Source organism: Bos javanicus, chromosome 5 (genome assembly GCF_032452875.1).
Source record: "Bos javanicus breed banteng chromosome 5, ARS-OSU_banteng_1.0, whole genome shotgun sequence".
NCBI lineage: Eukaryota > Metazoa > Chordata > Mammalia > Artiodactyla > Bovidae > Bos > Bos javanicus.
Genome location: NC_083872.1, coordinates 24,429,394 through 24,454,857, shown reverse-complemented (window position 1 = coordinate 24,454,857; position 25,464 = coordinate 24,429,394). Strand labels below are relative to the sequence as shown.

At 43.9% G+C, this 25,464-nt stretch overlaps 1 protein-coding gene across 6 annotated transcripts in view; it reads right to left on the bottom strand.

The window, feature by feature from the left end:
• Positions 1 to 25,464, bottom strand: part of PLXNC1 (plexin C1) — a 156,365-nt gene that overhangs the window by 115,051 nt on the left and 15,850 nt on the right. For all 6 annotated transcript variants that reach the window (XR_009736334.1, XR_009736333.1, XM_061415753.1 and 3 more), the window contains exons 2-4: positions 18,306 to 18,446; positions 6,739 to 6,873; positions 2,522 to 2,622 (exon numbers count right to left, since the gene is read on the bottom strand). Coding sequence is in view for 4 of the 6 variants with exons in the window: in XM_061415753.1 (XP_061271737.1) it covers positions 2,522 to 2,622; positions 6,739 to 6,873; positions 18,306 to 18,446 (377 nt within the window). In the remaining 2 variants the exon portion in view is untranslated. The remainder of the gene's footprint in view (positions 1 to 2,521; positions 2,623 to 6,738; positions 6,874 to 18,305; positions 18,447 to 25,464) is intronic.

The following is a 25,464-nucleotide window of genomic DNA, read 5'->3' as shown; positions in this document are numbered from 1 at the left end:
CCCCACCCAGGAACTGAAACTGTGTCTCCTGTATTTCAGGCAGATTCTTTACCACTGAGCCACCAGTCCCATCTCTGGCTAAATCTAACTCTCCCCTATCCTACCGCTATGCCTACAGAGCCAAACGTGGCTTGTGAAAGCAGAACCAGGAGTACCGCTCTCACTTCAAGAGCAAGACCATGGAGCTCACGTGCACCCTGACACTGTCTGGCAATTGCTCTTCATTTCCTAGCTCTGTTCTCTCATCCTCTCTCTTCTGTACCTTCTCTCACTTCTCCCTTCCAACTCCAGGGCTTCCTCCCTCACCTCGCTCTCACTCATCATACATTCCTGAAAATAATGCAAAGTCACACGAAAAGACACTGTATACGCTTCCACCACCGACCTGCTCCTGAGCCCATATTTTCCTCCTGCCCTCCCATGACCAAGGATGAAGGGTCCCATGCTCCTGGCTGGGGCTGGGCCCCCCACTGGCACAGAAGATCATATTTTCTTTCAGTGCAGAAAGACAACACCCCACAATTCTCTTCTCTCTGCTGTATTGTCAGTTTCTCCCACACTACTAGAACTTTCCCAGCCGCACTAAAACACAGTTATTTCATGTGTCTTAAAAAACAGCTCTCTGGACTTCACACTTTCCTGCAATGTCTGCTCCATGTTTCTGCTGTCTTCCTCAGTAAAGCTCTTCGAAAGAGCTGTCTCTGCTCCATCCTCTTCTCATTTTCTCTTTACAGTTTTATCACTACTTCCTGTCCTTGTCACAGTTGGCAGTAATCACCTGCTAAGTCCAGTGGTTCAATTCGCTTTTCTTGCTCGACATCTCAGCACAATCTGGCACGATGGACCACTCCCCTCCTCCTTTCTTCCCTGGGCCTCCAAGAAGCCACCTTCTTTGGTTTTTCCTCTCGCTTCTGGCTGTTCTCTCAGCTCTACTTCTTCATCTCCCTGACCCCTAAACCCTGCACCAATGCTCACTGAACTCAAAGCTCAGTTCTTCAACTACTCCTCTCCTCAACCTATGCCCCCTCCCTCACTGGTCTTACAACTTCACGACGTGTATCATCTGAACACTATTAACCCCCCAAATTCACATCTCTAATTCAGACATCTCTTATGAATGCCAGACCTGTGCTTGCCCATAGAGTGGCCACCAGCTACATGTGGCTATTTAATCACATCACCACTGTGACCATCACCACCAGCTCCACCACTGTTACTGAATTAACTCGTGCAGAGAGCTCTGCAAACCCAGAGAACCTACATCAGTGGAAAGGGTTGGAAAGATTACAGCAAAACCTCTTAGTGAGTGTGCAGCGATACCGGTCTGTTTGTGATCAGTTAATTTTCTTCAAGTCTAGTCTTAGGCAAGCCACAAGAAGAAAACGTTCCTACCCAATTACAATTATTCATGAGCCTCTTCCTGGCCCTGCTTCTTTTGTCTGCCGGTGATTCTGACGGCAACAGCCCGGTAAGGAAGCTCAGTGAAAGGCAAGGGCAATTATGCATCTTGCTGCATCTCAGCTTCAGACTTCCTCCATGAACTCTTAATTAATTCCATCCCCATATTTTTATTTTGTTTACTGAACCTCTGGCTTACATTGTATTTCCCCATACTTCTTCATTCCTCTTGCCTTCTTCCCTGCAAAAGCTTCCCAAATTCTCTTTCTCAGCCTTCTTTTCTTTCCCCAAATTGCCCCTTGTTTAGCCTTCAGCTTCTCTGCCCCTGTTCTACTCTTTCTTATCCTTTTTCACCTTTAAAAACTGAAAGCACCAAACTGACAGACACTGTTACGGTGTATGTGTTTTTTTTCCCTCTGCCTGAGCTGCAGCAGGCTCTCCTCTCCTCACTTCTATAGCAGAGCCTGAGTACTGAGTTGTCATGGCAACAGTGAATCCAACCAGGCCGGTCCCAGCGACACTGGGAGCTGCCATGGCGAGGAAGCTGCTACAAGTCGCCCTGAGCCTAGATGGGTCGTGAACATCGTAATTCAAGACCGAGCTGGGCAGATTCTGCCCGGAGACTGCGACTGCACATCAGGCCTGTGCACAGCTGTACCTCGCATCAGGAGACAACATCATCAATAATCAGGCTTCCACGGAGCCAACCGAATGCGTGACATCATGAGGATTCATTTGAAACATTTCAAACATGCCTATTCTTTTATCTCCGCTGAGGGAGAACCTTCTGTCTCTCTCTCTCTCTCTCTCTAGTCTTGGAGAACTCTGCAGAAAGTAAAAGAAAAACTGACAGCCCCAACTTATCCCCTCTCCCCCACCTCCAACTCCCCCTACCCTTCCAGCTTGGGGACCCTCTCAGCCGTCCAGGTCAAATGATTTCAGTAACACCGTCATGGCTGGGAACATCCCCGAGAGTGCATTTGGATTACACAATGATATTTTAGTGGGCGCCGAGATCAGTTCCCCCAGGTCATTGCAATGGATCCTTAAAGTAGGGCAACAAGTGTGCAGCCGCATCACACTGTTTCAAAATTGCAAGTCGGTGAGAAAACTCAGGAAATACCTTTGTAGCGAATGGCACCAACCGCAGTGAGGGTCTGTTGCTGCTAAACACTCCCAACAGGATTTATGTTTACCGCAGTTCGCAACACGAATTCTCCTCACCTAAAAATAAAGATGATGGCAGCTCAGATGGAATTATAAGCAACACCAGAAAAACTCCAACACCTTATCTGATGAAGGGCCACGAGGAGACATTTATCAACTCAAATGCTGAATGTCTGTGTAATGACATCGGGCAGTGGTTCTCAAGTCCTAGGCTATGGAGCAGTTTATCAGCATCTCCTGGGGGAGCTTTTGAAAGGGCAGATTCCCAGACCCCCTGCCGCTGAGACTCAAGTTGAGCAGGACTGGGGCAGGGGCCTAGGAATCTGTATTTTTAAAGAGTTCTCACAGGTGAACCTCTATTAACCTCCGCTAACAGGTACATAGTTAGCTTTCTGATCTGCTAATAGTGATTTCCAAGATCATGGAATCAGGTCACCTGGTTTTCAGAGAGTGAGTCAACAGCACCTTGAAGATGAGCATCAGGGGAAAGCAACAGGCTCTGACCCCAAGTGTCAGCAGGAGGTTAACCCTTGGCATGGAAATGAGGACCACCCTTCCACACCCTTCTCAGGGTTGTTCCATCACCTCAGCTCCCAGCTCACTGCTCACACTCCCTCCACTGAAGGCGAAAATAAAAGAAATAGGAGGAGTTTTCCAATCATTCTCAGCCCCTGGAGCTGCCTCTTCCAGTTGTCAGGTAATAGCAGCCCCCAGAGAGGGAGATGGTGATGGGCAAACCCAGGCCCCAAAGGTAGGCCAAGCCTCCAAGCAGGGTCAGGGGAGGCAGGGAGGACCTGAGCCTTACACAGCATATTTTTTGCAGGCAAAATCCCACAGCAGATAGTCAGGAAACCTGTAGAACTCAGAGCCAGCAAGTTGTACCTGCTGGAGACCATAAGTAACTTCTTAAATCATACAGAGCAACAGAGAGTTCTAGAAGAAGTTTGTGAGAAAAGCAGAGTCCATTCTAAGTTGAGTCCATTCTAATGAACAGTCCATTTTAAGTTGACTTTGTGGAGAATAACCACACCCATCATCTCAGTTCCCAGGGTGGCTGACAGATGCAGCGGGCAGGCCACCAGCCTGAGCCGAAATTAATCAGAATGTGGATACTTCCTTGTAGCTCACAGGACATCTTTGTAATTCTGGGGTGTTTTCACAAATGTCACGGAATCTCTCTGACCTTGTTTTCTCACCTGTGACATGGTGATGGCACTGCTGACTTCACAGGGTTATTACCAACAATGCCCAGCACATAATACACACTCAATAAATCTTGGTTCTTGCTACTACATTGGAAAAAGTTTCCACGGTCCAACACACATGTGAAACCTCACAGACAAAAAGCAAACTAGGTTTCCTTAGCACAAGGCTTCTGAGAGCGTTTGAATGCTCTGGTTATGATACTCTAGGAGGGATACAGTAGGTAACATCTGCTCTCAGGACTACTTTTGCTCAGAACATTTAGTACAAAATGAGTCTCCAGAACATTCTATGAGAACTACTCTGAAAAAAAAAGTGAAAGTGTTAGTCACTCAGTGCTGTCCAACTCTTTGCAACCCCATGGACTGCAGCCTGCCAGGCTCCTTGTGTCCATGAGATTTCCCAGGCAAGAATACTGGAGCGGGTAGCCGTTTCCTTCTCCAGGGGATTCTTTCCAACCCAGGGACTAAACCTGGGTCTCCTGCATTGTAGGCAGATTCTTTACTGTGTGAGCCACCAGGGAAGTCCATGTTAAAGAAAGGCCACCATAACTACTACATTGGACCTGCTTCTCTAACTTAACACATTATAGGAGTTATTCCACAACAATGTAGCTATCCCCATGTGGTTGTTTTTAATGACCAGGTGTTCTATGGATATACCAGGGCATTTCAGTTTGTCTGTTCCTATCTCCCCAAGAGTTGAGGAAGGATCTTCCTTGGGTTTTGCCTCTGTAGGGCCTATCTTGGCTAAACCAGAAAACCAGAGTCTTACTAATAGGAACTCCAGCAGTGAATCTAAGTGAAGAAAGTAAGAATAGCCAGCTTTGATGCCCAGTAGAAAACTCTTCCCAGGTCTTCAGGCTTTGAATGGCCAGACTAGAACTCTTCACCTTCAGAAAGTGAGAATCTATCAACTACTGGTGATTCTCACTGTGGTTCTCGGCCTACAGTCTGGGATTTGGGGGAAGGATTTATGAGCTATTTGTAATGTTTCAAAAAGCTGATTACAAAAACATGCACAGACTAAGCAAGGCTACAAGTGTCTTTGCTTTGAGCTGGAATTTTATCAGCTCCCTGTGGTAGCACAGTCAGCGCTCTGAGTGGCTGTTTTGAGATGCCCTTGATAAATAAAGCCTGAGAATGGGAATTGTTACTTAATAAATGCAGTTTGTTGAATAGACAAAAATCTTTCAACTATGGGAGCCCTGGGGGAAGAAATATAATAGACAGTGTTTAAATGTTGAAGCAAGCTGTTTGCAAAGGTTCTGTATGGTGAAGAACAAAGGTATATGAGATTCACTGGCCATCTCAACGTGGTCATTTTGAATAGCTGCCTTTTCAACATGCAAAGGGCAATAATGCCTTTTTAGGAAAGTCAGAAGCTCTAAATGGCTTGCACATCATCTCTGTGACTTGGCCAGTACATGGAGACTGATGTCATTGCTGCTCTGCTTAGAATAATAGAGAAGAAAAGAATGAAAAATGGGGGTGGGCTGAGAGCATGTGACATTCATCATGTAATTATGTAAGTCTCAGTTATCTTTGCACTTTGTATGTTCAAATGGTCATGAGTCAAAACAACCATGAAAGAATGTTTGGTTTTCACAAATTTGGGGTTGATCCTACTTATTACAGGCTTTGACAGTGTATTAAAAAGCAGAGACATCACTTTGCTGACAAAGGTCTGTACAGTCAAAATTATGGTTTTTCTAGTAGTCATGAATGGATTTGAGAGTTGGACCATAAAGAAGGCTGAGCACTGAAGAATTGATGCTTTCAAACTGTGGTACTGGAGAAGACTCTTGAGAGTCCCTTGGACTGCAAGAAGATCAAACCAGTCAATCCTAAAGGGAATCAACCCCGAATATTCACTGGAAGAACGGATGCTGAAGCTAAAGCTCCAATACTTTGGCCACCTGATGTGAAGAGCTGACTCACTGGAAAAGACCCTGATGCTGGGAAAGATTGAGGGCAGGAGAAGTGGGTGACAGAGGATGAGATGTTTGAATGGCATCATTGACTCAACAGACATGAGTTTGAGCAAACTCCGAGAGGTAGGGAAGGACAGGGAAGCCTGGCGTGCTGCAGTCCATGGGACTGCAAAGAGTTGGACATGATTTAGTGACTGAACAACAACAATCATAGGCTTCAAGATCAGGGTAGAATTTAAGTCCTACCCCTGACAAGGCCCTATATGTATATATCCATGAAAAGATATTTAGCCTGAGTCCTAGATTCTTCATATACAAAACAAGGGTAATTTTTATCTCACTACATTATTGACAGCTTTTGTTAACATTGTTTATTATATTTTGGGGTTGGTGTGTTTGTGTGTACAATTCTATGCATCTAGAGAGACTCCCTTTGGAATAGTAACTAGTACAGCATCGGTAGGAACTCAATAATAATTAGTTCCCCTCCTCTTTCCCTTGGTGAAAGCTCTTTAAAACTGAAGAAAATGTAAAAAGGCATCCTTTTTATTTCAGTAAGCAGAAGCAAGAAGAAAAACTAAAACAGCCAGATAAATTAAGAGAGGGAGGGTTGGTGCCATATATTTCCTGGTTCATGAATGTGTATAAGACTGTGGCCTGATATTAACCCCAAATTCCAAAGCCAATCCCATTGGGCATATTCATAAATGCATCTAACCGTTCAATGCCCACATGAAAATGTGTAAATTCAGTTACCTTGCTGATTATGCACCCATTTGCAAGCACACACTTCTCTGAAAAACTTGGCATTGGAAATATAGCCAATAATAAAATTGTCTAAATAGGTAATATTTCTTGCTTACTTACTGACAGTAAGGTTTTTAATTCCATGCCTGTGAACCACGGCAGGTCTTCTCAGAGCTTGCAGCAGTGTTTAAACTCAGTAGTTCAAAGTACAAGCTTTACCATTGGACAATGACATCAGTCAAACAGTTTGTATTCATAAGACAGAAATGGTAACTAGTATTTCTACCTACCTCTTTTCCAGCTGTTAGGTAGATGTAGATATTCTTCTTAGGATGAGGAACAAGTTTGTAGAAAATAGGTGTTTCTTCTTTGATTTCATAGATAACCTCTGGACAATTCGAGGCCAAATTTTCACTGAGAATAACCTGTTTTTTAAAAAAGAAATAAAACGTCCATTAAATAGTTTGAATTTCAGGGTGGCAAAACTTACTGCTTAATCCTAAGACTGCATCCTTTCTTCCTCACTATGCACTCTGGCTGGGATGCTGCTTTCCTTCACCATCGGCTCACGTCTCAGCCTTCAAGGCCAGTGATGACAAGCTTGGTATCTCTGCTTTTGAAGGGGACAAAGCTGTGCCTGCACACACACAAAAGGTCACTCTTCAGTGCTGGGGCAGTATCCTTCCATGTGGAAGCCCACTGTCCACAATTTCTGACCACGGGGGCCTTATGAGACGCTACAGTGACAGCTTCACTAGTGCTATGCCAAGTGATCTTAAAACTGAAGGCAGTCAGTTTGACAGATATTTGCATGGGTTACTCTGATTTGCCTATGTGAGTCTGCATGGCTATGTGTTTTAAAGTAACCAGGACAACTTAGCAGGCCTAAACAAGTAGGTACTTGTTTATACATCAAATATAAGTGTGGCTTTGAAACTGGCCATTCCTGAGCTTCATTCATCTTTTGTCAATAAATATCTACTGAACATCCACTATATTATTCTGGCACATTCTAGATGTTTGCAAAATGGCAGTGAACAAATGGCGGGAAGATTCTGCCCTTATAGAACTTATATTCATGTGCATGCGTGGGGTGAGGGGCAAAATGATAATTAACAACGAATTATAAAGTTATAACATACACCAGCAGGTATTTTATATCATAGGGAACTACATTCAATATCTCATAATAATCTATAAAGGAACAGAATCTGAAAAAGAACCGATTTATACATGTACAATTGAATCACTTTGCTATACACTGGAAATTAATCCACAGTTATAAATCAACTATACTCCGATATTTAAAAAATATGTTAGCAGGTGATACAGGTCCAAGTAAAATGAGATGGAAGATGCATGTTCAATGTAAGCTTCATTAGAAGGCAACATTCATTTAGAGACTTGCAGGAGATTCTGGAGCAAGTCACTTAGGTATCTGAACAAAAGATGCTCTTAGAAGAGCAATCCATTGGTGCAAAGGCCCTAAAATGAGAGCAGACCAGTATGACCTGAGCAAAACAAGCAAGGTAGAAGGGAGTGGACAGCAAGGTAATAGGATGGATCACATAGGTTCTTGTTGGCCTGTGTAAGGATTTTGCCTCTTACTCTGGGTAAGAGACAGGGAGCCACAGCAGGGCTGTGAGCATAGGAGTGACACGGTGAGAAGGTGTGGTTTGAAACATGGCTAGGAAGGCTGCTCGGGTGACTATCACCCTAACCCTGGGGAAACAGAACGGTAGTTCGGTCTCAGGTTTGCCTCCTGGCTCTGCCCTTCCAGGAGCTGTGCTACTCTGAGCTAGGAGTTTACTGAAGCTCCCTGGGCCTCAATCTCCTCATCTCTAAAATGGAACTCATAATGCTTTCCTTATACACAGTTGTTGTAGGACCAGATAAGAATTATGAACAATGCTTAGCACATAATCAATACTCGATGGATAATAATCTATTACTAGATTGCAAGCTCTTCTTGGGTAGGCACCATGTCCTAATCCTCTCTGTATCCACCCCTTTGCCCCAAACAATACAATGCTTTTCAAAGTGAGGATGTTCAGCATTTTGTCAGTTTGAAAACATCCAGATACAGCATCTATATTCATTCATCTCTCTACCACTGTGGCCATCAGTTACACTGGGCATATAATTTGAAAAAACAAAAACGTGGCACCTGAGATTCTTTTCAAAGTCTACAACACATCTACTGAGCTATAATATGCCTGTGCCGCACATCCTGATGGTGAGCACGTTTTTGCTATTTAACCATAGGCTCCTTATCAGTTTGGCAGATGGAACCGCATCCTGCATGCACTCAGGATCTGGACCTGTCCTGTGATGGTGATTTCCTTCCATCATCTGTTCTGAGTCAAACCTGGGTGGATTTGGTGTAACTGGTAGCTCATGAGAAGCACATGAACTGCGAAGTTCAGTGGCAGCTCTGGAAAAAAATCAATGTAACTAAATACATTAAATATGACTTTTAAAAAAGGAAAAGCAATATTTAGGTCCCAAGGGAGTTGGGAAAGGTCTGTACCCCAAGTCATTGAAAAATGACTCTACAGCTGCACCATCCAATATGGTAGCCAGTAACCACACAGGGCTACTTAAATTTAATTAAAAATTCACTTTCTCAGCCACATGAGTCACATTTCAAGGAATAACTATCCACATATGGCTAGTGGTTATCATATTGTGAGTGCAGATAGGCAGCATTTCCATCATCAGGGAAAGTTCTGTTAGAGACTGTGGCCTACAGAAAATGGTGAGCCAAGGGAGACCTCGGGGAGGGACCGACCAAGTGTGGACTTGCCAGGCTCCTGTCTTCCCATCTCTAATTCACATTCCTTATTAATCAGCTCAGATGCAAACAGCTGATCTGGTTCTTGGAACGTGGTTGTATAGAAGAAAAGAGATAGAAGTCAGATATAAACAAAAATAAGACTGATAGAAGTTAGAGTCAGGAGAAGAAAACCTGCTGTTCAGATCTCTGTTTACAAATTGATTGGATAAAACCCATCATTTGGGAGGAACACCTATGAAGCATTCTTGCCAATAGAGCTGAAGCCAAATCTGATAAGCCTTTAGTGCTAACATCCATTTAGCATTAGGAAACAGAAGGGGTAGAGGAACAAGCTAAATGGTACCACAAGGATGTGAACAGCCAAATCCACGATATGAGACATTCCACAGGACCACAGACTTCCCTTCCTCAAAAAGTCAATGGAGGTGAACCAAATGACAAGAGGAGATCACACAGACTCAGAGAAACAGACCAACCTCAGTGTCATTTTAGGATCTTGTTCAGATATCTTGATCAGATACCAATTTGAAGAAAACAATTTTAAAAAGACATTCTTGAGTCAATAAGGAAAATTTAGTTATTTAGACTTATTATTAGATAATTCTTGGAGAATTACCCCACTCCAGCACTCTTGCCTGAAAAATCCCATGGACGGAGGAGCCTGGTGGGCTGCAGTCATGGGGTCGTGAAGAGTCGGACACGACTGAGCGACTTCCCTTTCACTTTTCACTTAATTATAATTTTCCTATTAATATTTGTGATAACAGCTTTATGGTTGTGGTGATATAAAGAAATGATCATAGTTTCCTAGACATGTATAATAAAATACGTATGAGTGAAATGACATAGTGTCTTGGATTTGCTTTAAAATTTAAAAGTAAGTAAAAACATACTTTTTATTTACTCATATCACTTATCCACTTTCAGTGAGTTAGAGCTGCCGTGCAGTTGTTTGTTACTGGAGCTTATTTATTTCTGGAGCATGGTGGATGCAGATGAGTAGGGGCTAGAAAGATCTTATTTGGGTCAATACAGATTTATTTACTAGATCCCTTGGAGATAACGCATCAGTATTCTCTCTAAAACTTGGAACTATGGCAGGGAAATTGCTTTTTTTTTTTTTCTTTAAATTACCAATGTGTACTTGTGCCAGGATTTGCCAGTTTCCTGAACAAGCTACCTTGAGTGGCCATCACCGAAGCTTGTCACAATAACTAGAGACGCTGGGTTTAAAGGGACATGCTTCATTGTTGATGAGAGTAAGACTTCTCCAGAAGGTAATTTGGCATCATCTATCAAAATTATAGAACACATATCCTTAGACCCCACAGCCCTTAGCATATATGTGAAATGACAGATGTAATGGGGACTTACTGCAACATTGTGTGTTCCGACAAAGGACTGAAACAACCCAAGTACCCAACAATAGGGATCCAGGTAAGTAAACTACAGTGCAAACAATAAATGCTATTTAGCAATAAAAAGAATTAGAAAGCTTTTTACGTATTATATGTTCAAACATATTATGTATTATATGTTCAAAATGCTATGTTAAATATATATCTACATGTATACACATATATAACATATATGTTTAATAAATGGGGAAAAGACTATCCTCCCCCTTTTGCTTGTAGACATATATAAAATATCTCTATTTTACAGAGAGGTATTTGGTTGCCCCAGAAGTCAAGAATGGGTGACTTAACACTGCATGTTTTCTTGGTTCTTTTGAGTTTTGAACAACGCTAATACATTGTCTTTAAAAATACATACACACAATCTAAATTTCAAGTGTTTGAGGATGAGTGGGTCAAATGTTTTTCTTTTTGCTAGATTATGCAGAGAATGCTCTCCACAGCCCCAAGGAAGTTTCCATGTTCATCACATTTTTAATTTTACTAAACCACAAGCTACACAGAGACTGGGGTCTCTGTTTCAGCATGATTCTCATCTCTCTCAGATGACTCCAGGAGAGGATGGGGAAGGCTCTCCTTCTCCTCCGGATTTCTATTAATATCACCTCTGACCCCACCCAACCCCAGCCCAGCAGGCGGACGCTGAGAGAACACTTAGATCTTCTAACTGCAAAAGTCACATCCACTTCAACACAGAAAAGCCAGCCAGCAAGACTGGAGCTGGGCAGCCTCGGAAAAGAACACGATCAGTGAAGTGATGCAGGAAGTAATGGTGAGTCACAGAAACCCAAAATGGGTTGAGTTTTGCATAAGAGAAAATGCCTCCAACACACACACACACACTCCTCGGGCATGATGTGGATTTTCATCTGTTGCTTCCAGGATACACGCTTGTTATAGATCTAGTCTGAAGTCAATGTGAGTCTCTGCCATGTATATTCTCATAAACCCTTTCATCCTTTGAGTCTCAAAAGTCACCTCCTCTGAGAAGCCTTCCCTGGTCACCTTTCTATGGTACCCCACTGTCCCTCTCTACCCATCACTCTGTTTTCTCCATGGCATTTAAAACCTTGTGTAATGACTTCACCACTAATTAATCCATTTACTCGTTCCCTGTCTTTCTTTTCCTACCAAGAGCATAGGGGCATTGTCGGTTTTGTTCACTTTTGTATCCTTGGCACCCAGAAAAGGTCCTGGCACATAAAAAAAGGTGCCCAATAAATATTTATTAAATGAAAAACATACTTTATTAGCATTCAAGATTTTATAGGGCTCTTCAGATTTTTCCAGCTGCAGCCTGTGTAGAAAACAAATTTTTCCCAATGCAGGATTTCAGTTAGTGTCAACATATTGTTTCTGTTGACATCTTCCTGAAGCCTCAAGGCAGCCTATTAACTAGCCTTGGGATTTTCGTTGCATGCAAAAATAAATAAATAAAAAACAAACTACAGTCCTGAAATGTATAGTGTGTAAGACTTCCACACCATACAGTTAGCTGTATAACAGGGACAACACCATCCACGGGAAAGATAGCCTGGTGAGGAAAATGAGGGGGAGGAAAATTAAATGAAAGACTATTTTTTTCTTTACTATGACATTGGGAAGCCACGGGTGTTCAAGAAGTTAAAACTATTTTTCACCACATTTTTTTTCTTATACCTCACTCTGTGAGGCTAACCAGTTAAGTGTAAACAATCTTCTCACTTTTTTTTCCATCAATAGTTTCTGAGAAATGCTACAAAGGAGACTTAAACCACACACACACACAGACAAACGAGAAAGCAAGGTAATTATACAGTAGCCTTTACTGTGCTTTAGTAGGTAGGAGTAATAATAAATATGAAATAGAAAGATTAAAGCAAATGCCTCTCTGGTTTCCTGTCTCCTGATTTCAGTGTAAGTAGTAAGAGAAACACACAGCCTGAATCACGAGTTCTAGATTTGTGGATTCCATGGGAGAGCTTGTTCTGAATCAGGGAGTCCCTGCACACTCACAAACTGGAATGAATGAGATGGGGGTAAGCTTGAACATGGCATTCTCAACAGCCAACCATGGAGGCCACTTCCAAGTTTCAACAGTCCCCACTCTCTCTACTTTTTGGTCTGTTACCTCAGCTCAGCCAGCCCCACCACCCCCATTTCCGGCCCAGGTCCTGTCCTGGGTTCCTCATGGCCTCCTTTTCCTTATTTGAACATTCTGTAGGAGTATAAACAGAGCTTGACCTTATGAAAGACTTCTCTTATTTTTCACTCAAAAATTTTGAAAGCCAGAGTCCAGGCAAACTCTTCAGAGGTTACTCTGGGTGGAGGCAGGAAGAACTTTCTGGAAATGGGTTGAATTTCCCTCCATGGTAGGAGCAGAGTTTGGAGAACTACACAGGGAATCAGTCCTAACCAAGCACAAGCGTGCTGTTTCTCTGCTGGACCTGGGGAAAGGGCCGGGTATGGCTTCCTGTGTCCTGAACTCTACTTGAGGCCCAGGGACGTTGGAGAAAGCCAACCCTAGCCTCTTACTGCTGGAGCCATTCTAAAACTCAACCGGAACAGATTTCCTACCTTCGCTCTAAAGGAGTTCACTGGGGAAAAGCCAGGCTTCCTAAGGGACTTCAGAGGCTCCCAGGAACTACATGCAGCCCCAAGAGGACAGGGCTCTGCCTTTTTCTAAAAGAGAAGTCTGCACCAGCTGGACTTAAGCAAGCTGTCCCTGAATAGGAACAAACTAAAACCACAAAAGCCAGAGCCCTTTCTCATGAAACCTCAAATATGTGCATCTTGATACTAACCTAGATATTCCAATATCAGAAAATAATAATAATTTACAAAACAGTTCCACAAACTCTACAAAATACATTTGAATTGTCAGTGCAATTTTTTGGGAGACTGGTTGCATTGTGCTATGCTCAGTCATTCAGTCATGTCTGACTCTATGAGCCCTATGGACTGTAGCTCACCAGGCTCCTCTGTCCATGGGGTTCTCCAGGCAAGAATAATGGAGTGGGTTGTCGTGCCCTTCTCCAGGGGATCTTCTCAACCCAGGAATCAAACCGATATCTCCAGCATCATCCTGTATTGCAGACAGGTTCTTTACCCACTGAGCCACCTGGGAAGCCCAGAAGATTGGTTGCTTCAGTTCAAATCCCCTTGAGCAAGTTACTGATCATCTCACAGCCTCAGGTTTTTTCATTTATGAAGTGGAGATGTTAATAGCATTCAACTAGTTAATCCATGAAGACACTGGTCCTAATGCTGGGCACACAGTCTGAGCTCAGAAACATTAGCTGTTATTATTCCTCACCCACTGCCTTATTATGCTTACAAGAAAGGTATGCGCATGGGTAAGGTTACAAACATTAGATTTCATGCATGTTTCTTTATTACTTGTTTTACCACCCGGAAAAGCTCAAAATACTCAATTCTGCCCCTGAAATAATCTGCTATATGCAACAGAGTCAGCTCAAAGGAATCCAAACTACACCCGAGTGTGTACCACAGTCTGGAGAAAGAGCCAGCCCATGTTTGTAAGAATGAGCACTCATTGCAGCATCCTGGCCATGTAACACATGGGGTATGAATTCCCAAATACTGAGTTCAGCATGGCCCTACTTTCTCAGCTGATCTCAGTAGAGACGCTGACAACTGAAAAATTATAACATGCAGTCATACTCAGAAAGGAAGTGAAATGAGGAAATAACCAGAGAGAAAAGTGGACATAACTTGTCTCACAACCATGAGGATGGCAAGTCGGTAAGGAAGGGGCAGAGTAGACAATCACAAGGACATGTTCAATTCCAAATTAGTTCAGGTTTTCTAACATCTTATAAAGGAATTTTGGAATAAAAGCAGGAGGAAGAGGGTAGCAAAAGTATTAGCATATTTTGAGGTCTTTAATTTTTCCACTTTATCATCAATAAAATCTTCCCTTCGGAGATAGTACTAGATGACTTGAAAGAGTGCATGCCTTTCAAGACATGTTAAAAATGATTCACTATCTTAGCTTAAACTCAAAACGTTTCCACGTATTAGAACATGATATTTAAAAATACTGTTTACAAGTGTGCCGTAACATTTTAATACAAGCATTTCTTTCCTCATTAACTGAAGAAAAAAGGATGCAAAATAGGATAGAGTCTGACCTCAACTATGTTATTAAAAAAAAAAAAAAAAAGGTGAAATGCTGACAGCGGCTGCTTCCGTGTAAGAAAACCAGGGGCGTTTTTTCTTTCCTTTCCCCTCATACCCCGATACTTAGAAAGTTTCTCCATAAGCATGTATTACTCTTACAATAAAACAAATTTAAATAACATGACATTTTAACGGCACCAAACTATATTAAAACTCCATGAAGTTTTCAGAGATTTAGGAAATGGGAGTGGGGGTGGGGTAGATGTGTGTGTGTGCGTGTGTGCGTACATGCGTGTGTGTTGGTCAAAAACAGCAATGGGCTCCCAAATGCTAGTGCCTGCCTCTCATCCAACCAGGCATATACTACGGCGCCTGGCGTCTGTCAAAACGCTGTCGACTCTTGATCTCCGAGGAAACTGATGAGTCAGGCTGTGGGTGATCCAAGCCCTTTCTTCTCCTCCCCCCCTCAGGCTGCCTTGGGTTGGGTTTTGTTTTTCTCTGCTCATTAGTAGCTCCGCTCTGTGGCTTAAGAAGCCAAGCTTGTGTCTATCAATGTTCGTCTTTTCCAACAGTTCCAGTGACAAGTCTGGCAAGGGACAAGCTTGAAGTTTTTGAATGAAGGATTTGGAGGTTCTCCCAAAGCACCTGCCCAGCGCTGGTTCCTCAGGACTCTGGGTGGTTTAAGGGGCTGCACTGAGCCCTCTGTGCCCAGGACTCCTGGGGGAGTCGGAGTGACCGGGCTGTCCTAGGGAGCCCGGGAGGGGGTGGGCAGGTGAGCTCACAGCCTCCTCCCGAGGGCAGAATCCTCCTAAGGGGGAGCTGCAGGTAGAGTTTAATTCCTCAGAAGCTCTCCTGCCAGTGAGGTAGTCCCTCAGTCAGATGGTCTGCTTCTTCTCAAGCTGGGATTCTTCCCTGAGCTTCTAAGAACCCCGATTCATCGCCCCGCCCCCACCCCCGTCATCATGACCTCCTGTCAGCCGCCTTCCCACTCTCCCCAGAGGCCCTTCATGGAGTGGCTGCCCATACCTGGGGCAGCAGCTACCGAGTCAGAGCAACCTGAAGGACACCAGTCAGTCTCTGAAGTGGCTCCTGGTTCAAATCCCCGCTCTGCCACGTGTCCTTGTTCAGTAGCTAAGTCGTGTCAGACTCTTTGTGACCCCATGTCGTTGTTCAGTAGCTAAGTCGTGTCTGACTCTCTGTGACCCCGTGGACTGCAATGCCAAGGACTGGTTCCATGGGAGACAATTTTTCCACAGACCTGGGGTGGCTGGGGGGATGGTTTCGGGGATGATTCCAGCACATTACTTTTATTGTGCACTTTATTTCTAATCTAATGCCACCACTGACCTGACCAGAGGCACCGGTCCTCAGCTCAGAGGGTAGGGACCCCGATCTACCTCACCGAGTGGTGGAGAGGACTAAGTTAGTTAGAACGGGTAGAGTGACGAGCACTAAAACAAGGAAACGGAAAATGGACCTGCCCCTGTTATTGGAACCCTACAAGCAAGGCTACAGATGCGACTTTTGAAGGTGAAGCCTGGACAGATGCCAAAGAAAGTGAGACTTGGGTCAGCCACCTCTTCCTCAGCAGCTTGAGGCTGCAGCTCAGTTCCACCCCTCAAGTACCACATCAGTACCCGCCAGCCAGGTACACACGAACTGCGGGGGTGAACAAACAGGACAGGCAAAACCAGGCCGTCCCATGGGAAACTATTTATAGCCGAGTGTTCCTTCACCTCCGATTTACCATCTAACAGTTTGGTTGGCTCAGCTTTGGGGAAATGGTGTTCTTGTCAAAGCACTCGTCAAAAATATCCCACATCTCAGGACAGAATTGGTGAGGAGACCCAGTAAGGGCTGGCGGTTCGTCTTCTGCCAGGCGAAGGGGTCTAAGCAGCCTGACCAGGTCACAGTAGCTCCGGACACGGCCTGACAACACCGAGACGGTGCTGAGCAAACTTGTGCTCGAGGACGGGTGGGTATTTACCTTTCGCCAGGAAATACAGCTAACACAACAGGAAAGATGATCAATGTATATTTTAAAAGAATGTGTATACAAACAAACCCCCTCCCATATGTTACTGGGTTTCCTCCAAAGAAAACAGATTAAATCAAATATCTACCAGGCACTCAGCCCTGTATTGGGCTGTGGGAATTCCCGGCCTCCTTTCTAAGGAAGCTTAAAATCAAGTCGGGAAGGCAAGACAAACACACGAGGAAAGGTCAGGCATCCAAGCAAGACATCTGTGACAAGCCAAAAGGACGATACAGACAACGGGTATTTCGGGAGATGGGGGAGAAACGTGAACACTCCAGTCTTAGGAGGGCTCAGAGAGGAGGTGGAGTTTGAGCTGAGCCAAAGCATAGACTCACAGGATTCAGTAAAGCAGAGGGAAAAAAAACAAGAGTAATCCAGGGAGGAGGTACAGTGTAAGCAGAGGTGTGGGAGCAGTACTCGGGCGCATCTGGAGGAAGCCAGGCAGCAGGCAGGCTTGGCTACAGCGGGGCATCACTGCACAGAAGACAGAATCAGCGACCACCAGAAGAAAAAGCGGTTTCCTGGGTCATCCAGTACAATCTCACTTTACAGATGAGGAAATGGACGCTCAGGGAGACTAGGTGATTGACCTCAAGTCACACAGCTAGTTGTCAGTGGGAAATCCTTTGAGAAAACAAATCTGTTAGTATTCAATTTTGAATTGGAGTAAATTAACTGGCTACAGAGAGACAAAGGAGAATCAGACTAGGGTGAAAGAGACAGTGCCCTTTCGAACCATGAACGTTGGTGGTCACAGGAGGAGCTCAGTAAACGCTTACTAAAGAAATTGATAAGATAACCACTATATAATTTCAGAGTCACGTAGTATCTGAATTTTTCTCTTCCTTCCCACTGCCCCTCTGCCCCAGTGAATAAAAATCTCAACTTGAGCAGTGGTATACCCACCAAGTGGAAAAAAAGTCCTCAGAGATAAAAGTCAAGGGGAGTCTCAAAGGGTTTCAGATCTCTAACCTCTCTGTGGTGGGTGTGGGTACAAAGGGCAGAAAACAAACCCCCTATGTGGGTGGCAGTTGGGCTGGGGAGAGGGAACATCTGTTTTTTGTTTTTTTATTCTCTTTGAAGCTATGAGAAATCAGGTGCTTTGTACATTTCCATCATAAAGGAGACAGAATCGAAAGGTTAAAAGTCTTAGGAAGGTGAACCAAGGATGGGGTAGGGCCAGACCCCCATATGCTTCACCCAGGCAGCTTAGGAGTAAGGAAAGGAACTGCCTTGACAAGTTCCCAGGAAGCAAGGGGGCTGTCACTCTCACACATGGGTAGGGAGGTTATTATGAATAGATTTCCGGAAAGTTCTTTCAGGCCATTTCAGGGGTTGGGGGTGTTCTCTGAGCAGTACATAAAGCAGTCGGTATGGTCTTGTGCATAAACCAGAAGCAATAAAAAACAAACAAAAAAGAAGCCAAAAGCACAAAATGGATCAATATTAAAATTGACATTGAAGAAGGCACAGAGAACCAACCTTAAGTAACTGGCCATCTCCAGTCCCCAAGAATAAAACAGTCCTGTTCATTACCACGGTGCCATAAACGGATGTCAGGTCGGAATGGATCAAGGTAGATGATGCGATCGGTTCGACTTTTTCAGGTTCATCCTCGTTTTTCTGAACATGCACACAAACGTACAAATTAAAAAACAAAAAGATAATTTTTAACAATGATAATTCTCATGATGATAAAATGTCACTCATGCCCACCTGGGAAGGATCCTACTGGAGCCCCCAATACATTTGTTTAGGCAAGATCCCCAGGAGCAACCTTTTATCCCCTTTATCTGCAGAATCACTGTGCTTGCCCAGCCTGTGGAAAGCCATTTGTTTACTGCGTATTAACATCTATTGATTGCCAGCAGTGAGCTAGCCATCCATTTAACACTCCCCCAGCAGATATATGAAACCTAGGTCCACTTTATTGCCAAGAAAGAGCCCACCACTGAATTGGGAAGGAGACAGTCTTATACTTGGCTATTTGCAGGAACATGTGACAATTTATTTTGGAGAGGATTCGGCTTCTGCGAGGTTAAACAAGCCATTTCCTAAGGTGTGAGATGGACCATCCTATCTGATGTGATGGCAGAGCGGAAGGAATCTGGATTCCTAAGAAGGCAGCAGTGTGTTAGCCCAGAGATGGGTAAGTCATTCAGAGGGTAAAGAGGGAAAGATAGAGTCATGGATGGTGGGTAAGAGAGAGCCATGGAGCTGAGGAGGAGCCAAGCACAAGGACTGGACCTGGGTGCTGATGTTCCTGAAGAAGAAACGAAAAACCTAACTCTGAACCTGAAGGCATTTAAATGGTCTGAGGTTCTGAGCACATTTGATCACAGGCTCACTCCCGATCATTAAATAAAGCCCCTCTTTAAGCCAGAGCAGAGAGTGCATCGCCCCAAATGTCTTTTTCTTTCTTGTTTAAAGGCATGAAGTGCTTCACGCTGCTTCCTGCCTTCAACGACAGGAAACGGAGTTTGTTATACAAATCTCTGGAAGATATGGAGCTAGAAAGAGCCGTTGCCCTCTGTATGCTGAACACAGTGTGATAGCATGCATTATCTGCCGGAGCTCAGTTCCCAGCTGCACTCAGGTTTGCAAAGGCACATTTACATCTGAGCCAATGGGAAAGCCCACAGACTTCTGTAAGCATCAGGGTAACTCCAAAAACCACCCGATTTGGGGCGGGGGGAGAGGGGCAGGGGGAGGCTGAGACTTATTAACTTCATTATATTATTGCCGACAGTGTTTATGTATTTCAATTTATGTCTTATTAAACATTCATTATTTTTAAACCCACCAAGTTTCATTAACATCTAAACTAAACGGATTCATGGACCAAATTGATTTCTGAAGCCTTTAAAGTACTGTCTATATTTCTTTGTTGAAGTTGCGCTGGGAGGAAAAGATAAGCTGGCAAGGGTTTCTCCAATGCCGTGATCTCTTTTCAAGAAAGAGATGTCATAACCTAAGAGAAAGTGACTTATTTGCATAAAATATTCCATAGTGAACTCAGTTGAAGAAGATTTTTAGAAAGCTCATTAGAGATGTTTTTTTTTCCTGTTAAAAATTACTTCTAATACCGTCAGGGAAGATGAGGAACTGTCCTGTGAAAATGAAGTTGAGGGGAAAAAAAAAATCTCTATGAGTCTAAAATCAGAACAATAGATCACTGTTTAGATAAGGATCCCTCGTGACTATGAGTAGAAAAAGAAAAATCGGTGACCTTTAGATTAAAAAAAAGTAAAACCACACCACACATCTTGCTTTAAAATAAAACCAGAATTGTTCAAACTTAAGATCAGCTGACCACACTTCTTATTTTTGTTAAATATTTGAGCGTCTCAGAAGTGCTTCACTCAGAGAACTGGATGTCATCTTTGTCTGAGCATCTGGAATGTTCTAACACTGATCTTTTTGGCTGGAGGATCCATTCTCCCTCCTCAAATGATACAGACTGTGGATTGTTGATTATCCATCCACAAGGGCCAAATGAGACAATGGAAGCCATGTTCAACTCTTACCACCACATGGACTGTAGTCTGCCAGGCTCCTCTGTCCCTGGGATTCTCCAGGCAAGAACACTGGTTGCCTGGAGTGGGTTGCCATTTCCTTTTCAAGGAATCTTCGTGACCCAGGGATTGAACCCAGGTCTGCATTGCAGGCAGATTCTTTACCACCTGAGCTGCGAGGGAAACCCATATCTGGTATACAATAGGTGCTTAATAACTGCAGTGATTCAGATTAGCCAAGAATCATGATATCACAGTTAGCCTTTGCTGAGGTAGGATGAAATACTCTGTTTGTGAAAGATTGACTCCAAAAACCCAGAAGTGGCTCAAAAGCTGGAAAGGAACAGGGAGAAAATTGCTTCTAAATTACTGTTTCATCTTCTCTAACATCTTTCCCTGACTTCTGACTGTTTCTCAATAATTGCATTTTTCTAAATTAAGTCCTGGATCAACAGCACAGGTAACTAGCATGGCCATTAAATCAATGTTCCCAGAACTTGAGAGCTGGTGGCATACAACAAACCACCTGGGACTAGGGATCAGAGAGGTTAGGTTTACAATTCAAGTTTGGTTCTCATCCACTGGATGATCTGGGCAATTTATGGAACACTGCTGGGAACTGGTTTTCTCAGCTGTGAATAAGACCAATGGTGCCTGATTGGTAGGGTAGTTATGAAGGAGAGAGAATAATGACTGTAATAACAATAACATGTTAATACATGCTAGCTGCTATTATTATTGGTGGCAATTAGTTGCTATGTCATGTCTGACTCTGTGCGACCCTATGGACTGGAGCTACCAGGTTCCTGCCCATGGGATCCCCAGGCAAGAACTGGAGTGGGTAGCCATTTCCATCTCCAGGGGATCTTCCTGACCCAGGGCTGAACCCATGTCTCCTGCATTGGCAGGCAGATTCTTCACTGACCAAGCCACCAGAGAAGCAGAAACATGCATTTACTGTGTTTTCATGGAGTATTTTATAATACTCCAACGAATAAGGATTCCCGCAGGGTGGTGAGACAGACTTTCAGGCTTTCAATCATGGCTCTGTCACTTTCTAAGTAATTTTGTACACATTATGTAGCCTCTCTGTGATTCAATTTCCTCCTCTATACAACAGAAGTGATGATTAAGAGGCATTTGTGCCATGGACTTTTCACAGGACTGAATGGGTTAGGATGCAAGTCTCAGGAAACTGAGTAAAATCTGGCATTTGATAACTTATGACCCATGTCTGCTATCATTATTTTATTTAAAACACAAAACAGTTTCTGCCATGCCCGTGGCAGTTAAGCCCATCGCCTTCTTTGCCATAAAGCCCGAGTTTTGTTCAGGTCACAATAAACCCAAGCCTGGGAAAGCTATGATTGGCCCAAGCTTCATGGTTATCTCATTCTCCGTTGCCTGGTTACTCACATTCCTACCCCTTAGAGCTAGAGGTGGCCATGCGGTCCAGCCTGGACCAGTGAGATGCCAGAAATCCACCAGGGGCACTTCCGGGAATGAGCTTCCTCCTTGCTAAGAGAAGGCTCTTGAGGAAAGCCCTTTGCTCCTCTTTCCACACTTCCTCCCTTTGGACTTTGATGTGAGGCTATCCATGCAGAGACGTGGCAGCCGTTTTGCTTCCATGAATTCAAGATGGGAGACGAAAATCAGCAGATTGGTGCAGGGGAAGAGTAAGAGAGACTCGATTCTTGAGGACACCACTGAGCACACTTCCAACCTCTAAGCTTCTTCCTAACAATAGATGTCATGGTTTAAGCTGCTATTTGATTGGGTTTTCTGTTACTTATAACCCAAAGGAAGTCCCTGTAAGAAATGAGAGCCATGACTGTCGGACACAGCACTAGACTCTAGGTGTTTCTCAGCCACGAGGGCTCAGAACTGCTCGAGTGTTATCCTCTCACCCTGGAGAACCCTGGCCATAGTCAGGACTGTGCAGCCAATTACAACAGCGAGTCTGGAAGAAAACAGGAAAAAGAGGGCTTGGACTTCATGTAAACTTGAAGGGCTGCTCGTGCTGAATGGAAATGGATTCTTTTGTGTTGGAAACACACAGAAATGGACAGGTCCCTGTGAATGGGAAAAAGAACCCTCTGAATGGCTTTCTTTTGCTCATTTCAGCAAATGAAAACAAAAGACAGACTCCAGAGAAACCTGCTCACAAAAGTGGAATTAATACCTGGGGAGTCAAGTAGAAAAAGGGGTGAAATAATGCTGTGGCCCTCCCCCGTGTCCAGAGATAATTTTCACTTCTGTGGTGTGTTTTTTTTTTTTTGTCCATTTTCTATGTTGCCCTTCTCTCCCCTCTAGGGCATAATCGCTAATGTTGCGGCCTATTCTGTCTAGTTTATTATGTGTAATTTATTTCTGAATCCCAGCCTCTGCTTGTTCTTCTGTGTGTAACAAGGTTAATGCCTTGTAATGATGATTTTGCCAGTTCTGCTTTTCATGACAAAATCCAATCTTGATTTAGCTCTAAACCTTGTCTCCCCTTTGGGCTTTCTTGGTTCCCTCAGAGTTGTCATTCTGCGTCTCCTTCGTGCCATGTCTAACCACACATCCCGCCTACACTTGAGCCTGCTCTCGGAGGGAAACCTTTTTCGGTTTGTCTCAAATGATGTTTGGGCTGAAAAAGAGAGTACCTGGGCTTGACACATCAAAGTGGGACAAAGGCTACTGGGAAGGAATGTATGTGTGAGCATATTCAGGAAATACTGGGCATATCATGAGGGAAACAGCTTGACCTTGTAGCTCCTTCGTATAATCTTTCAAGGACCATAAACATCCTCCAGTGTGCACTGCCCAACTCCAGGGGACACGAGCCTGTCTTCTAGGATGTGAACGGCACACTCTGGACTTGAGTACCGCGGGGCCCCGCCCCTACCACGTGGAAGATGATCTGACTCAGTGAGAATCACGCGGGATGCTCACAGCCCTGCTGCAGTTATTATGGGAACAGCTGGAGGAAATGCACTCAAACATGGTCTCTCAACTGTTGGGGAAACAGAAAAAGTCAAGTCTTTAATCCCCACAGTGCTGAAAAGATTCTCTTATTTTGGTTTTTCCCTATGGGGCCAGAGCAAAGAAACAACTGGATGTCTAGGAACTTCTTCTCCTCAGATGCTCAGTCATGTCTGACTCTCTTGCGATCCTATGGACTGTAGCCCACCAGCCTCCTCTGTCCATGGGATTCTCCAAGCAAGAATACTGGAGTGGGTTGCCATTTCCTCCTCCAAGAATGTTCCTGACCCAGGGATCGAACACATGTCTCCTGCGTCTCCTGCATTGGCAGGCAGATTCTTCACTGCTGAGCCACACCTGGGAAGCCTAATGCCTCTCTGGCAGTAAATATTGTACTTTGCTCCTCATTGGCATACACTCACCTGAAGCAGTTTCTTCATCATTATTTACCCAGGGGCCCACTTGCAGTTAGGAAACCTCAGCAGGAGCCCATTGCCCAAGATCTGGCCCCGCTCCATCTCTGACCTGCTGCTTGATTTGGGCAAGCCCCTAAACCGCAACAACTGAATCTGTCAAATGGACACAATAATATACATGTCCTGCCTATTAGCATTGTTGTGAAGCCCAAATTAAATCGTGTGAAAACAACTGGAAAACTAAGTTCATCAAATTAAAGAATGGAAAGAACAACTATTTACCTATGTTAGATAGTGAGTTTTAAGCCAGCTTTTTCACTCTCTTCTTTCACCTTCATCAAGAGGCTCTTTAGAGAGCTAGTGGAGGTGACAGAATTCCAGCTGAGCTATTTCAAATCCTAAAAGATGATGCTGTTAAAATGCTGCACTCAATGTGCCAGCAAATTTGGAAAACTCAGCAGTGGCCACAGGGCTGGAAAAGGTTAGTTTTCATTCCAATCCCAAAAAAGGCAATGCCAAAGAATGCTCAAACTACTGCACAATTGCACTCATCTCACACATTAGCAAATTAATATTCAAAATTCTCCACGTGAGGCTTCAACAGTATGTGAACCGAGAAATTCCAGATATTGAAGCTGAATTTAGAAAAGGCAGAAGAACCAGAGATCAAATTGCCAACATCTGCTGGATCATCAAAAAAGCAAGACAGTTCCAGAAAAAAACATCTACTTCTGCTTTATTGACTACGTCAAAGCCTCTGACTGTGTGGATCACAACAAACTATGGAAAATTCTTCAAGAGATGGGAATACCAGACCACGTGACCTGCCTCCTGAGAAATCTGTATGCAGGTCAAGAAACAACAGAACCAGACATGGAACCACAGACTGGTTCCAAATTGGGAAAGGAGTCCGTCAAGGCTGTATATTGTCACCCTGCTTATTTAACTTATACGCAGTGTACATCATGAGAAATGCTGGGCTGGATGAAGCACAAGCTGGAATCAAGATTGCAGGGAGAAATATCAGTAACCTCAGATAGGCAGATGACACCACCCTCATGGCAGAAAGAGAAGAGGAACTTAAGAACCTCTTGATGAAAGTGAAAGAGGAGAGTGAAAAAGCTGGCTTAAAACTCAACATTCAGAAACTAAGATCATGACATCTGGTCCCACCACTTCATGACAAATAGATGGGGAAGCAATGGAAACAGTGAGAGACTTTATTTTTCTGGGCTCCAAAATCACTTCAGATGGTGACTGCAGCCATGAAATTAAAAGACGTTTGATCCTTGGAAGAAAAGCTATGACAAACATAGACAGCATATTAAAAAGCATAGACATTACTTTGCCAACAAAGGTCCATCTAGTCAAAGCTATGGTTTTTCCAGTAGTCATGTATGGATGTGAGAGTTGGACTGTGAAGAAAGCTGAGCACCAAAGAAGTGATGCTTTTGAACTGTGGTGTTGGAGAAGACTCTTGAGAGTCCCTTGGACTGCAAGGAGATCCAACCAGTCCATCCTAAAGGAGATCAGTCCTGAATATTCATTGGAAGGACTGATGAAGAAGTTCCAATACTCTGACCACCTAATGTGAAGAACGGGCTCATTGGAAAAGACCCTGATGCTAGGAAAGATTGACGGCAAGAGAAGGGGATGACAGTGGATGAGATGGTTGGATAGCATCACCGACTGGATGGATGTGAGTTTGAGCAAGCTCCGGGAGTTGATGATGGACAGGGAATCCTG